Here is a 12034-nt window from a genome sequence, read left to right on the forward strand (position 1 = left end):
TGACTATGATTCAAGTGATTATAGTTGTGGTAGTGTTGACCGTTGTGTCAGCCTTTCAGTTCAGATCTACATCCGTTGTGTCAGCCTTTCAGTTCAGATCTACATATCCTATATGGTTGATAAAAAGTATTTAAAATTATATGTTGTCTAAGAGTTAAAATTTGTTTCAAATGTCATTTTACATTTTCAATATAGATTTTTGACAAATTTTTCAGTTGATCCATACACATTTAGCTTGTTAATCGGTAATATTAAGTATTTAATATATTAATTAGAAACAAAATAGAAAATTTAACTGTTTTATTTTATTTTAGTAATTTAGTGAAAATCTTAAACGACATTTACAAAAGTATAAGTTGCCTCGAAAATGGCGTGGATAAACGAAACTCCATTAAAATAATAAAGGGGATCTGCAGATTAATTTAACTGACTGATGATCTTGATCCAAACCTAAATTCAAAAAATACACATTAATATTGGACATAATTATACTTCTCTATCAACATCAAACCTCGTTACACATTTAAATATTTGCATTAAATTCACCAGCGGTGCATTAGACGGGGACAATCTCTTTACTCTCTTCTGGTCTAATTAATTAATAAACCGGTTCGATCCGGTTTTTGAAATTCGAAAACGTTATCGGTTAACCTAAAACTAAACAGTTTAGTGTGGAAGAGACTGGAGGGAAAATTTCGAACACAATTAGGTTTGTTACGCCGGAGAAGAGAATCGGCGCCGGAGAATGGAGAGAATACACGTCTCAGTCAGATCTCGTCCGCTTTCGACTGAGGACGCGAAGACGAGCCCATGGAAGATCTCTTCGGACTCGATTTTCATCCCCAATCACTCTTCTCTCTCGTTCGAGTTTGGTACTTTTCTTCTTCACTCGTCTCCTCGTTCCTCTCTCCATATTTTCTGAGAATTTTCATGCTCAATCTCTCTCTCTCGCAACAACAGATAGGATTTTCAGAGAAGATTGCAAAACTGTGCAAGTCTATGAAGCTCGGACGAAGGATATCGTCGCTGCCGCCGTTCGTGGATTCAACGGTAATACTCAGAAATTACTCGAATCGGTTTAGCTGATTTACTTAGGATTTCGGTTTGGTTTACTTCGATTTTGATAATCTCAGTAGTCTTTGGCTCTTTGATTTCATACTGATGAAAATGAAGCTCTCAAGTTTGCAATTGTGCTGAGTTTCTGTTTCGTTTTGGCTTAATCAGCAATTACTCAAATAGATTTAGCTGATTTTGCTTAGCATTTCGGTTTGGTTTACTTCGATTTTGATAATCTCAGTAGTCTTTGGCTCTTTTGATTGCAATTGTGCTGAGTTTTTGGCTAATTGTTTCGTTATGAAGGAACTGTGTTTGCTTATGGGCAAACTAACAGTGGCAAGACGCATACGATGCGAGGCTCACCGACTGAGCCAGGAGTCATCCCTCTTGCTGTGCATGATATGTTTGAGACTATATATCAGGTTTTCATCTCCAAAACTTGTGTGTCTATGTTTGTAAAATGCTTTTTTCCTTAGATTTAGTGTTATTTGTGGAAAGTATCTGATTTGAGGAACGCTGTTTTTTTTTTACTTTTTACTTGGTTCACCATTAGGATGCAAGCAGGGAGTTTCTATTGCGTATGTCGTATTTGGAGATTTATAACGAAGATATAAACGATCTCTTGGCTCCTGAACACCGGAAACTACAGATTCATGAGAATCTAGAGGTACAACATATATGCCTTCTTAGAATCCTCTTTCTTCTAGCGAGTCTGATGCGTTTTTTCAATCTTAAATGTTGTAGAAAGGAATCTTTGTGGCTGGACTACGAGAAGAAATTGTTGCTTCCCCTCAACAAGTTCTTGAGATGATGGAATTTGGAGAATGTACTTTCTCTTCTCTTCTCTTCACTTTATTTCTGTCTGTATTTGTTCTTTCCAAACAGAGTTTTTGTGTGTGTTTATAACCTGTGCACATGCGTTTGTTCTGTCTCAGTCTTGGTTTTGATAACACTGATTTAGTGAATGGTTATTCATTTCTCGTTGGGATAAATTTCAGCTCATCGCCATATTGGGGAGACAAATATGAATGTTCACAGTAGCAGATCTCACACTATTTTCCGCATGGTAAATATATATATATATACTCAACCTAGGTGCTCAGTTATGTGCAAGTTGAATTTAAACGTGCAAGCTTTTTCATCAAACAGATTATAGAAAGTAGACAGAAGACGCAAGATGAAGGTGTTGGAAATGCTTGTGATGCAGTCCGTGTTTCTGTTCTGGTACTATCTATTGAAACTAGTGTTTTCGTTCTCCTGATATACAACATGTTAGTTTGCGTTTCATCTTTATTTTTTTTAATTGTAGAATTTGGTGGATCTAGCTGGTTCTGAACGGGCTTCAAAAACCGGTGCAGAGGGTGTTAGGCTGAAGGAAGGCTCACATATAAACAAGAGCTTGATGACACTCGGGACTGTAATTAAAAAACTGAGTGAAGGAGTTGAAAATCAAGGGTAAGTTTTTGGTCTAGTTTTGTAGCATATGGTACATACCCGTTGTGTATATAGTCTTATTGACATCTTCTTTAATTGAATCAGTGGTCATGTTCCATACCGAGACAGCAAGCTCACAAGGATCTTGCAACCTGCTTTAGGTGGAAATGCAAATACAGCTATCATATGCAATATAACACTTGCATCAGTACGTATTGATTACCAATATTATGGCATGAGGATGAGCAAGGCAGATGAAATAGCAGTCTTCAGTTTTCTCTTTGTTTGCTTTAGTACAACTAACAATGTTACATTCGTTTTGATGTCAGGACCATGCAGATGAAACCAAGAGCAGTCTTCAGTTTGCTAGCCGAGCACTACGTGTCACTAATTGTGCACATGTCAACGAGGTAGGATCCAATCATCTTGGGCTTGTTCTCTCTATCTTTGTAACATACTTCCTGGTTAAGTTTGCATGTTTTAACTAATAACCTATCCATTCTTGTGTTTATGATACAGATATTGACTGATGCTGCTTTGTTAAAGCGCCAAAAGAAGGAAATAGAGGAGCTCAGATCCAAACTAAAGGTTGCTAAATTGTTTTTATTTTCTCAAAGTTATCTTTTATGTTTTTATTTTGGGTGAAATGTCAGCTTTTCTATTGCAGACTTCTCACTCTGACCATTCGGATGAAGAGATTCTTAACTTGCGCAACACCTTGTTGAAGGTCTGGCATTTGTGTTCTTGATTCGTCAGTTGATTAGTTTTTAATATGTTTTTGATACAACCCGTTTTTCTGCAGTCTGAATTAGAAAGAGAGCGGATAGCACTCGAATTAGAAGAGGAGAAAAAGGCACAAGCTCAGAGGGAAAAAGTTTTGCAAGAGCAAGCAAAGAAAATTGAGAACTTGAGTTCAATGGTTCTCCTTTCGAATAGAGATGAGAAGCGTGATCAGGATCACTTTAAGAAGGTATTTTTCTTTTTCTCCATTCTTTTTTTAGTGATACCTTAAGAGTTTAACAGCATTTGCGCGTTATACATTTATTCCAAATTCCAAAACATATACTTGCAGGGAAAGAGGAGGGATACATGGTGTACTGGTCACCTTTCACGAGACTCCACATCAGAGGTAAAACTGTGTAAATAGCCAACAAAAACATGAGAAAATTTTGACTTTTTAGCCATAAAAATACTATGCCTCTTGCATATCAGGTTCAGTCTCATGTCTTGTCAAGGGGATCCTCTCTTAAATCTGAAAGATCCGAGCGTGAGACAGGCCCACTACTTCCATTTGCGGAACTGGTAGAAAACGAACTTTTGTACAGCATCAGCGAGCAAGATGAACATAATATCGATGAAACCATTGAAGATTCTTCACTTCCAGATCCATGTGCTTTAGTGCATGTGACTAGCAGAAAGAAACCATCATCAATCAGGCAGAAAAGTCCTGTAGTGGTCAGGAAGAAAAGTCCCGTAGTGGTCAGTCTTTCTTTTTGAATATTTCTTTTGCTTATCTTGTTGTGAAAGTGACATTTTGTTACTGTTTCATAGGTTGAAAGCGAGTCAGAGAGGATTCAAAGGGAATATGAGGATCTCTTCTTGCAATATGAAACTGAGGTAATACTTTGTCCTTCTCAACATCAGTTCAGTAGCTTGTGTTTCTGTTTCTTATTTCTCTGCACCTTCCAATAGAGAATCACCCACGAAATACAAATTGAGTGCCTTAAGGCAAAGTTGGGCGAAAAAGATTTATCTGGTGAAGCAACATGCAAGCGTTTAGATTGTCAAGTCGTTGGTAATGTACATCAAGAGGAAAGTGAAGTACATCTCAGGGATCCAGAAGATATTCTTCTCATTAAGCAACTCCAAGAGAAGGTGCATTTATTCTTCTCTTTACCTACAACTGAAACATCTAGTTAAGTAGGTTTTATTTCTTCTATTTCGGCTTTATGCTTACCCTTGATACGTTTTGTCCAAAAGATAAACATGCTGGAAACTGAGAAGTCTTCAAGCAAGCAAAATCTTGATGATCTTGTCACGATAGCTACTGAGCAGAATATATGTGCCGAGGAAAAAATTGCTGAGGTATCCGTGGTTCTTTATCTGATTGTGCTCTTCTGTTCTATCCAGCCACCAAAATGTAGTCTTCTTCTGGTACTAAGTGTTTGAAAACCTCTTATGTTGTATGAAACTTATAGATTCAAGAAGAGATTCATGCTGCTAGAGAAGAGGCCGAGATTGCTCGCAAACAACTTGTGTCCAAGGAGTCTGAAGTCATTCATGTGCTTAATGTTGGTTTCCACTTTAAATTCATCCCAATTATCTGACAATTCCAAGGCAGATTATCATTGTTGTCAACCATTTCGACATTGCCTAATTGATTTTTTACTTTCTACTGTGAAGGAGAATTTTAACTCTCTGGTCAACGTCGCAACAGAAGTAGAAGTCTTAGCATCTGAGTTTCAAAAATTTAAAGCATCGTTGGAAACGATATCGTTAGTTATGGATGAGGGTCTCCAAGATTTTGCTTCCTTCTCTCCTTTGATACATGTAAGTACTCTGCTTTGCTTAGTAGATTACGTAGGGGGTGGGAGCTGTGTTTAGGCAGCATACCTCAATCATGGTTTGTAATAAAGATAGACGATCATGTTTTCTAAGTTACAGTTTCTCAATTCTCACTGCAGGATTTCACATTGTTTATGCGCCAAAGTTTTGATGAGCATGCTTCACTTATCAGCGGATATCAAAATGTCCAATCTTGTCTTAAACAAAAGGTTCTTGACATTGAGAATGAGAAGGTCCAAACTCTTGTTCTCTTCCCACCCTACTACACTTGATAGTAAATCTTTCTGTATTGTTAGCTAAAATCGTGATATTCTTTCCAGGTTCTTTTGCAAGAGCAGTGTGCTGGTCTTCAGAGCCAAATAGAAGAACTAAACCAAGAAGCCCAGCAGCATGGAACTTCCTTAATGGTATTTTAGTTTCCTTCAACCGAAATGTATTTAGAGTTCTTCTTTTCTTCCTCCAACTTTCGATTGCTGAATTGGTGTTTTTATCCATTTGTCAGATGCTCTCAGAACAGAATGAGTCGGAGAGGTCAGATCTCCTCTCTCATATAGAATGTCTTGAGAAGGATATAGCGAGCCTATCTACCTCTTCTTTGGCCAAAGAGAAGGAAACTCTAAGAAAAGATTTTGAGAAGATGAAAGCAAAGCTAAAAGACACTGAATCCAAGCTTAAGAATGTCATGCAGGATAAGACCAAGCTAGAGGTTTGCAGTGGATTCCAATTCTAACTATACCTTTTTTGTATTTTTTCGATTAGATAACACATCTAAGTCATACTAATAATTTTGATGTTCTGATAAAGGCCGAGAAGGCATCTGCTGAGAGAGAGTTAAAACGCTTGCATAGCCAAACGGCCCTCCTCGAGAAAGATATTAGCAAACAGGAGTCATTTGCCGGTAAAAGACAAGATGAGAGAAATGCAAAACAGTCCTTGCAGGTATTATCTAATGATTTGTCTTGCTGCATATATTTTATTTTTACAATTGTAATATCGTGTAACATCTCCACAATATATATATATTCAATGCTGGAAATGTAATGCCAAAATCTCAGATGTGAGAGATATCATGATCGTATTGCAGCAAATCATTTTATATTGGCTGAGTTTGGCTTTTGTTCAAACACTGCGTGAGCATGTCTGATAAAAAAACTGTTATATCTATCTTTTGGTATCTTTTCTCAATGGCTAAGCGATATCAGTCTGTTTGGTGGATATACCTTTGTTTAAGTAAAATTCTCATCCTAAGGTCTACTTTGCATTTATCAGGAAGAATTTCACAACCTTGAAGCGCTTGCTTTTGAGATGGAAACAACAATTGCTTCACTGGAGGAGGAACTCGCTGCTGAACGTGGAGAGAAAGAGGAGTTGCTATGTAGAAGCGAGGGTTTAGATCAAGAAGTTACATCTCTGACAGAGAAGCTGGAGCTCTCAAATACCCAATTAGAACAGCTGCAAATAGATATCACGGAGCTTGTAAGTCTTTTCTTGGAATTCTGATTGATCCAATAGTTTTGAGTTTGAATGTATTCTAAGACATAGTGCGTTTGCTTTATGTTTTGTTTTAGAAGGCTAGACTCGAAAGCTCATCTTCTGATCAGCAACAACTGGAAACCAAGGTTAAACAGCTTCTTGAAGAGAAGGAAGAGCTAGCGATGGTAAGATGATTGCAAATACAGTTTTTTAACTTAGTTCTTTGTTTTGAGGAAATCCACTAACTCGTTATGTTGGTCAGCATCTGGCGACCTCACTTTTAGAGATGGAGGAAGAGAAAGCAATATGGAGCTCGAAAGAAAAAGCTTTGACAGAGGCCATGGAAGAAAAGATGAGTCTATATAATATAAAAATAGAGTCACTCTCTAAAGAAATGGCAGAGGTATGTCCGAATCGAAAAAGCCATTTTCTCCACTTTTATCATGCACTTTTAAGTTGTCAGTATCTTTGAACTTTTAGGCAAAGAGGGAGCTTGAATCTTCCCGACTTGAATGTATCACCCTTGCTGATAAGCTAAGATGTTCTGAAGAAAATGCTAAGCAGGAAAACGAAAGCAGGTTTGTAGTTTTCATCTCTCTTTCTTTGAGAAAATTAAAATTGCTCTCTAAAAATTAACTCTTTTATGTTCCCCTGTAGCATGGAGAAGTCTTTGGAGATTGATAGACTTGGGAATGAACTTCAATCAGCTCATGCCGTGAGTAAACAATCTCAAGAGGTAAGAATCATTTCACTAGTTTATTCAAAAGGTTTTCTCTCTGAACATCTGATGCAGAAGTTCTATTACATTGAAATTTGTAACGATGCTAATGATGTTATGTCTGACTTTCTGACTATGCTATTCATGTCTATGGTATGTTGGTTAAAGACCAGAAGCCATCACTTGCACGATTAGTAATTTTGTATGTGCGCCTTCAGGTAATCAAGTCTGACATCGACACTCTAAAGTCCGAACTTCAGCGTGCTTGCGAGATGTCAGAGACACTTCAGAGAGAGCTTGATTGCGTCACGAGTGAGCGCCAGAGTTTGCTATCTCGCATAGAGGAGAGTAAGAAGGAAGTGGCTTCATCAAATCGTTTGCAGGTTGGGTTAAGAGCATACATACATAATTCTGTTATACATGTCGTACTAACCATTCATTCTTACATTATCTCTGCTGTATCTGGTCACAGGATGCAGATGCAGACAACAAGGAGAAGGCGAAGCTAAAAATGAGACTCATGGGGACGCAAGGACGCTTAGATGCAAAATCTATAAGGCACAAGCAGGCTGTGAAAGAATCGGAAGTTATGAACAGGAAGTTCCAAGAAGCATCTGCAAAGCTAAAGGAGAAGTTAGCATCAAAAGCACTCGAAGTCATCGACCTGAAGAAGCAGCTCTCTGCTTCTTCAAGATAACAATGTAATGAAAGTTAACCAACACTACTCTTAACTAGTAGTTATTAATGCACGGCTAGTAAATGTCTCTAATCTTTTGAGGTGGTTCTGTTGATGTACATTCTGTTTGATCTTTGCACTAGACGCATGGTTAATTTTCAAGTTTGGTTATATTAGATATGTTTCTTATACATATTGTTTCCTAAAATATCTCTCCAACATTCCACAAATGATTGTTATACGTTGCAATAGGAAGAGACACACACAGAGTTACTTACTATCTGTTACACTTGAAAAAAATTAAATTTAAATTTCCTCTCATGGTCTCATCTAATCTTAAACGTTACATGAGCTAAACTGTTCATATAACTGAAACCCTCACCTCAATGGCTAAGTAGAAAAGCTAAGTTACAGATCTGCCGGATTCTGCAGCACATAGAACAGAATGTTTTGCAAGAACAGTGCCAATGACATCATCTAACAACAACTAGGCTTTAACATGCTTTCTCTGCTCCTTCTAGTTAACTTACCTAACTACTCAATGCTCCTTCCTGTCTCTAACAACATCTAGAAGAGCTGCTTCCTCAGGATACTGATAACGGTATCAAGGACCTCCTTATTCTCCGTCAGATACTTTTCAGCTGCGTCTTTCCCATCAACAACCTCGCCTTCAATCAAATGGCTATTACCTTCTCTTGCAATAACTCCATGCTCACAAGCCAATTCTAACACCTCACGCTCCACGTAGAAGCCACGACCGAACTGAATCCCCAATTCAGATTTCTTCTTCCCTGGCGTCAGTTTGTTTTTCACCACTTCAACGCACACATTCAGACCACTTACCTAAGGACATGGTTAACATTAAAAGAACTGACTAAACCAAGCTAACACATACAACAATGTGCTTATATACATACCTCATTATCAGTCTTTATCAGCCCTGTTCTTATCATTTTCAGACGTATAGCTGCCTGAAACCGCAATGCGTTACCCCCACAAGTCACTTCTTCAGAATGTGGGAAACGCATGTTAGCTTTAGCATGTGATCTGACCTGCATCAGAGGAAAACAATAAGCAGAGAGATCTTTCTCTTTTTTTGTAGGATCCAACTAAAGAAGCAAAAAGAGGATCAATCACAAATTCACAATCAAGACGGTAATTAAGCGCTTTATAAGAGATTATTCATTAGGCGGGCGCCTAGACCGATTTTTAGAACACTATTCACAATACTTAACTTACCTGATTAAGAAAAACGATGAGCGTCCGAGAATTAGCAACTGAGTAGTGAATTTTTCTAAGCGCCTGTGTCATTATCACTGATTGTCTGTCTCTGTAACTTTCTCCTAGAGGAACACCAACTTCACACTGAGGGACAAGAGCAGCAACCTGTAGAATCCCCACTTCTATTAGTAAAACGAACAACGTTAGTGACGAAAAGAACGAGAAGAAACTCACACTATCAACCACTATAACGTCTACCGATCCACACTTGGTCAACACATCGACAATACTCAGCATGTTTTCAGCAGAATCAGGTCTCGATATCAGAAGCTCCTCCGTGTTCACACCTATCGACTCAGCTAGCGTAGGATCCATGGCGTTCTCCACGTCAAGGTAAGCGCAATAGCCTCCAAGCTTCTGAGCTTCCTTGATGATGTGGAGAGCTAGAGTTGTCTTTCCAGAAGCTTCTTTACCGTAAACCTCAACCATTCTTCCCTTTGGCAAACCTCCAACGCCTAGAGCTAGATCAAGGTTGAGCGAACCGGTGGATATGACGGAGACTCTCCTTGTTCTGGAGAAGCGCTGCAGCCAGAGCTTAGAGTCTTGATCGAAGACGCCTGAAACTGAGAGCTGTGATAATGCTGAACGGAGATTAGTGTCTTTCTCCGTTATGATGGTATCATCTTCTGGATATTCATCAAGCTCACAGTCTGAAGCTTCAGCTAAAACAAATGGAAGCACTATAGTCAAGAGACTAAACCAGAAGAACCATTCATTCATTGAAAGGGAAATTACCTAAAGACGAAAGATAATGACTTCCATAGCTAGAGCAAGCGAGAACACCTCTTCTTACATGACGCTAGCAGACAAAACAAAGAGCAAGACATGAGTAAAACAAAAAGAGATGCTATTAACTTTAGTTCAGAAGCTGTGCTTCAGCAAATCTTCACCAATGCATAAAGTCTATTTTTACTAAGAAAAGATCAAGTCTTTGTTATAGTATATGTAGAAGCTCTTTAAATTCTCAAACTTTGGGGACATTAGGACATAAACTACAGAGCTTAACCGTTGTTAAGAACAGTTCGAGCAAGAAAGAGAGAGAGAGAGAAGGAAAAGTATGCAGAACCTGAGATAAGTAGGAGAAGAAGCGGAATCTGTGAATCGAACTGGTTAGTGAGAGACGACCCATGTCCCTGTTTCTTCTTCCGGCGGCGTGCGTTCCAACAGACGCCGCTACACCTCCTTGTCGGAGCGATTTTTAACTCGGCTGGTGACAAAAGTTTCAATTTCTATTTATTTTTTACTTTAAATACACTATTTCCAACCAGCTTGCAACACCTGTCAATCAATTCAGCGAATTTTAAAATTATGATATATATATATTTTTAAAACAATTACATGCGGAAACATTTAGTGTAGTATTGGTTTGATTAATAATTAATTAATTTTTTTACACAAATCTATAACAGTTGAGTATATGAATTTCATAATAGAATCGATCGCCGTGCAAGTAAAACCCTTCAAATCAAACTTCATAGGATATATAAATTTGTCGAATGTTATTTTGCTCTCATAATTTGTAATAAAATTAATCAGTGTAAAAACTTATTTATTTTAAAATATTTTCTTATTATTGCAGCACATAACATAACCAACAATTTCGTACATAATCTGGTTAGGAGAGACTCCAACTAAAAGTTAAATAAAAACCAAACCGGATTCAATCAAGGAAAGGTTACCGAAAATTAGGGAAATTTTTATTACCATACTCGCGTAAAGTGAAAACTCCACTAAAATAAATTTTGCTTAAAAAATGAAAACACCAACAGTAAAAGCAGAAACTGTTATAAGATAAACTTTAAAATGATCATCTACTCATTTACCAAATCAAGCACCATCTTTGATATTTTATGCATTGTTATTCATTATAAATACCATCACTCATCTCACTATTTTGCACACCATAAACAAGAACAAGAGTTTATAAGAAAAGAACCATTACATCTTCTTCTTCTTACTTATAATAAACTCTCTCACTTATAGTAGTGTTATTTGCTTCCTACGGGTATTAAATTCTACTCTTATTTAAATTTCTCGATACTATAAATTATAAGTTATTTCATAACACGTTATCAGCACGATCACTCTGCGATTCGGTAAAATTTATTTGTATCATTTATACCATGTTATAATGGTCGGTATATCGCCTCTACTATTATTTATATCATGTTATAATGGCCGGAATACCGCCTATATTATTTACTAGTAATTTAATTTATTTATTGGTCGGCCGAGCCGCCTTATATCCTGTTTATTATTTATTGGTCGGCTGAACCGCCTTATATTCTGTTTATTATTAATTGGTCGGCCGAGCCGCCGTATAATTTATTTATTATTCTGCATTGATCGGCTGAGCCGTCGCATGATTTGTTGTCATAACATAAATATTTCATTGCCATAATTTTTACTTTTATGAAATTTTATAGATTTGATTGACCGTTTAATACGATATTTTCAGACTAATTTTTGGTGCACTCGATTTAACCCCAACGGTCACAAAGAAAATTTTTCAAAAATTTCCCCTTTCTCCAACGGTCATGAACAGTAATTTTCATCTATAAATACAACTCATTTTCACTTCATTTCATCATCCAAAACATTTCATCTTCTCTCAAAAATTTCAAATCGCTCTCCTCCGATTTTTCATTTCAAGAAAGATGATTCGCGCACTTTTGTTTTTATGTGCCATTTTTATTTGTGTTTCTATTTATGGTTTATTCGATGGAGAATTTACTCCGAGTGAATTTAAGATGAATATCGGTTTAATTTTATTTACATCGCTTCTCCTTGTAATTGCTTGCATGATTAATGTAAACGGTTCCTTTTAATAT

At 37.2% G+C, this 12034-nt stretch overlaps 2 protein-coding genes across 3 annotated transcripts; one reads left to right on the forward strand and one right to left on the reverse strand.

The window, feature by feature from the left end:
* Positions 1–695: 695 nt before the first annotated feature.
* LOC106336171 (kinesin-related protein 4) lies at positions 696–8319 on the forward strand. Of its 2 annotated transcripts, none has more exons than XM_013774916.1 (31): positions 696–872; positions 961–1050; positions 1360–1478; positions 1610–1723; positions 1801–1882; positions 2055–2122; positions 2206–2280; positions 2366–2511; positions 2596–2698; positions 2820–2900; positions 3010–3078; positions 3158–3217; positions 3293–3460; positions 3563–3619; positions 3703–3969; positions 4042–4107; positions 4183–4365; positions 4471–4575; positions 4689–4781; positions 4894–5040; positions 5175–5288; positions 5376–5462; positions 5558–5761; positions 5860–5994; positions 6325–6531; positions 6624–6713; positions 6791–6931; positions 7009–7106; positions 7186–7264; positions 7465–7629; positions 7719–8319. In XM_013774916.1, exons 1-31 carry the CDS (start codon positions 746–748, stop codon positions 7941–7943), a joined length of 3765 nt encoding a protein of 1254 aa, XP_013630370.1. In that variant the 5' UTR covers positions 696–745; the 3' UTR covers positions 7944–8319. The 2 variants fall into 2 exon arrangements, with proteins under 2 accessions (XP_013630370.1, XP_013630372.1); XM_013774918.1 differs by having other exon boundaries at positions 6627–6713.
* LOC106336172 (DNA repair protein recA homolog 2, mitochondrial) lies at positions 8223–10421 on the reverse strand. The gene is made up of 6 exons (XM_013774919.1): positions 10270–10421; positions 9939–10002; positions 9378–9865; positions 9162–9308; positions 8840–8974; positions 8223–8765 (listed from the first exon to the last, which is right to left on the reverse strand). The coding sequence occupies exons 1-6, from the start codon at positions 10330–10332 to the stop codon at positions 8490–8492; spliced, it is 1173 nt and encodes a 390-aa protein (XP_013630373.1). The 5' UTR covers positions 10333–10421; the 3' UTR covers positions 8223–8489.
* Positions 10422–12034: the final 1613 nt, after the last annotated feature.

This window comes from Brassica oleracea, chromosome C3 (assembly GCF_000695525.1).
Source record: "Brassica oleracea var. oleracea cultivar TO1000 chromosome C3, BOL, whole genome shotgun sequence".
In the NCBI taxonomy this organism is placed as follows: Eukaryota; Viridiplantae; Streptophyta; class Magnoliopsida; order Brassicales; family Brassicaceae; genus Brassica; species Brassica oleracea.

Bases quoted from the DNA above. Each gene is read 5' to 3' on its own strand.
- LOC106336171 (XM_013774916.1), top strand. From the start codon at position 746: ATGGAGAGAATACACGTCTCAGTCAGATCTCGTCCGCTTTCGACTGAG. The intron at 3,461-3,562 runs GTATTTTTCTTT...ATATACTTGCAG, and splicing joins ATCAGGATCACTTTAAGAAG to GGAAAGAGGAGGGATACATG. The intron at 4,108-4,182 runs GTAATACTTTGT...ACCTTCCAATAG, and splicing joins TCTTGCAATATGAAACTGAG to AGAATCACCCACGAAATACA.
- LOC106336172 (XM_013774919.1), bottom strand. From the start codon at position 10,332: ATGGGTCGTCTCTCACTAACCAGTTCGATTCACAGATTCCGCTTCTTC. The intron at 10,003-10,269 runs GTTCTGCATACT...TTTGTCTGCTAG, and splicing joins TCTTCTCCTACTTATCTCAG to CGTCATGTAAGAAGAGGTGT. The intron at 9,866-9,938 runs GTAATTTCCCTT...CATTTGTTTTAG, and splicing joins TCATTATCTTTCGTCTTTAG to CTGAAGCTTCAGACTGTGAG.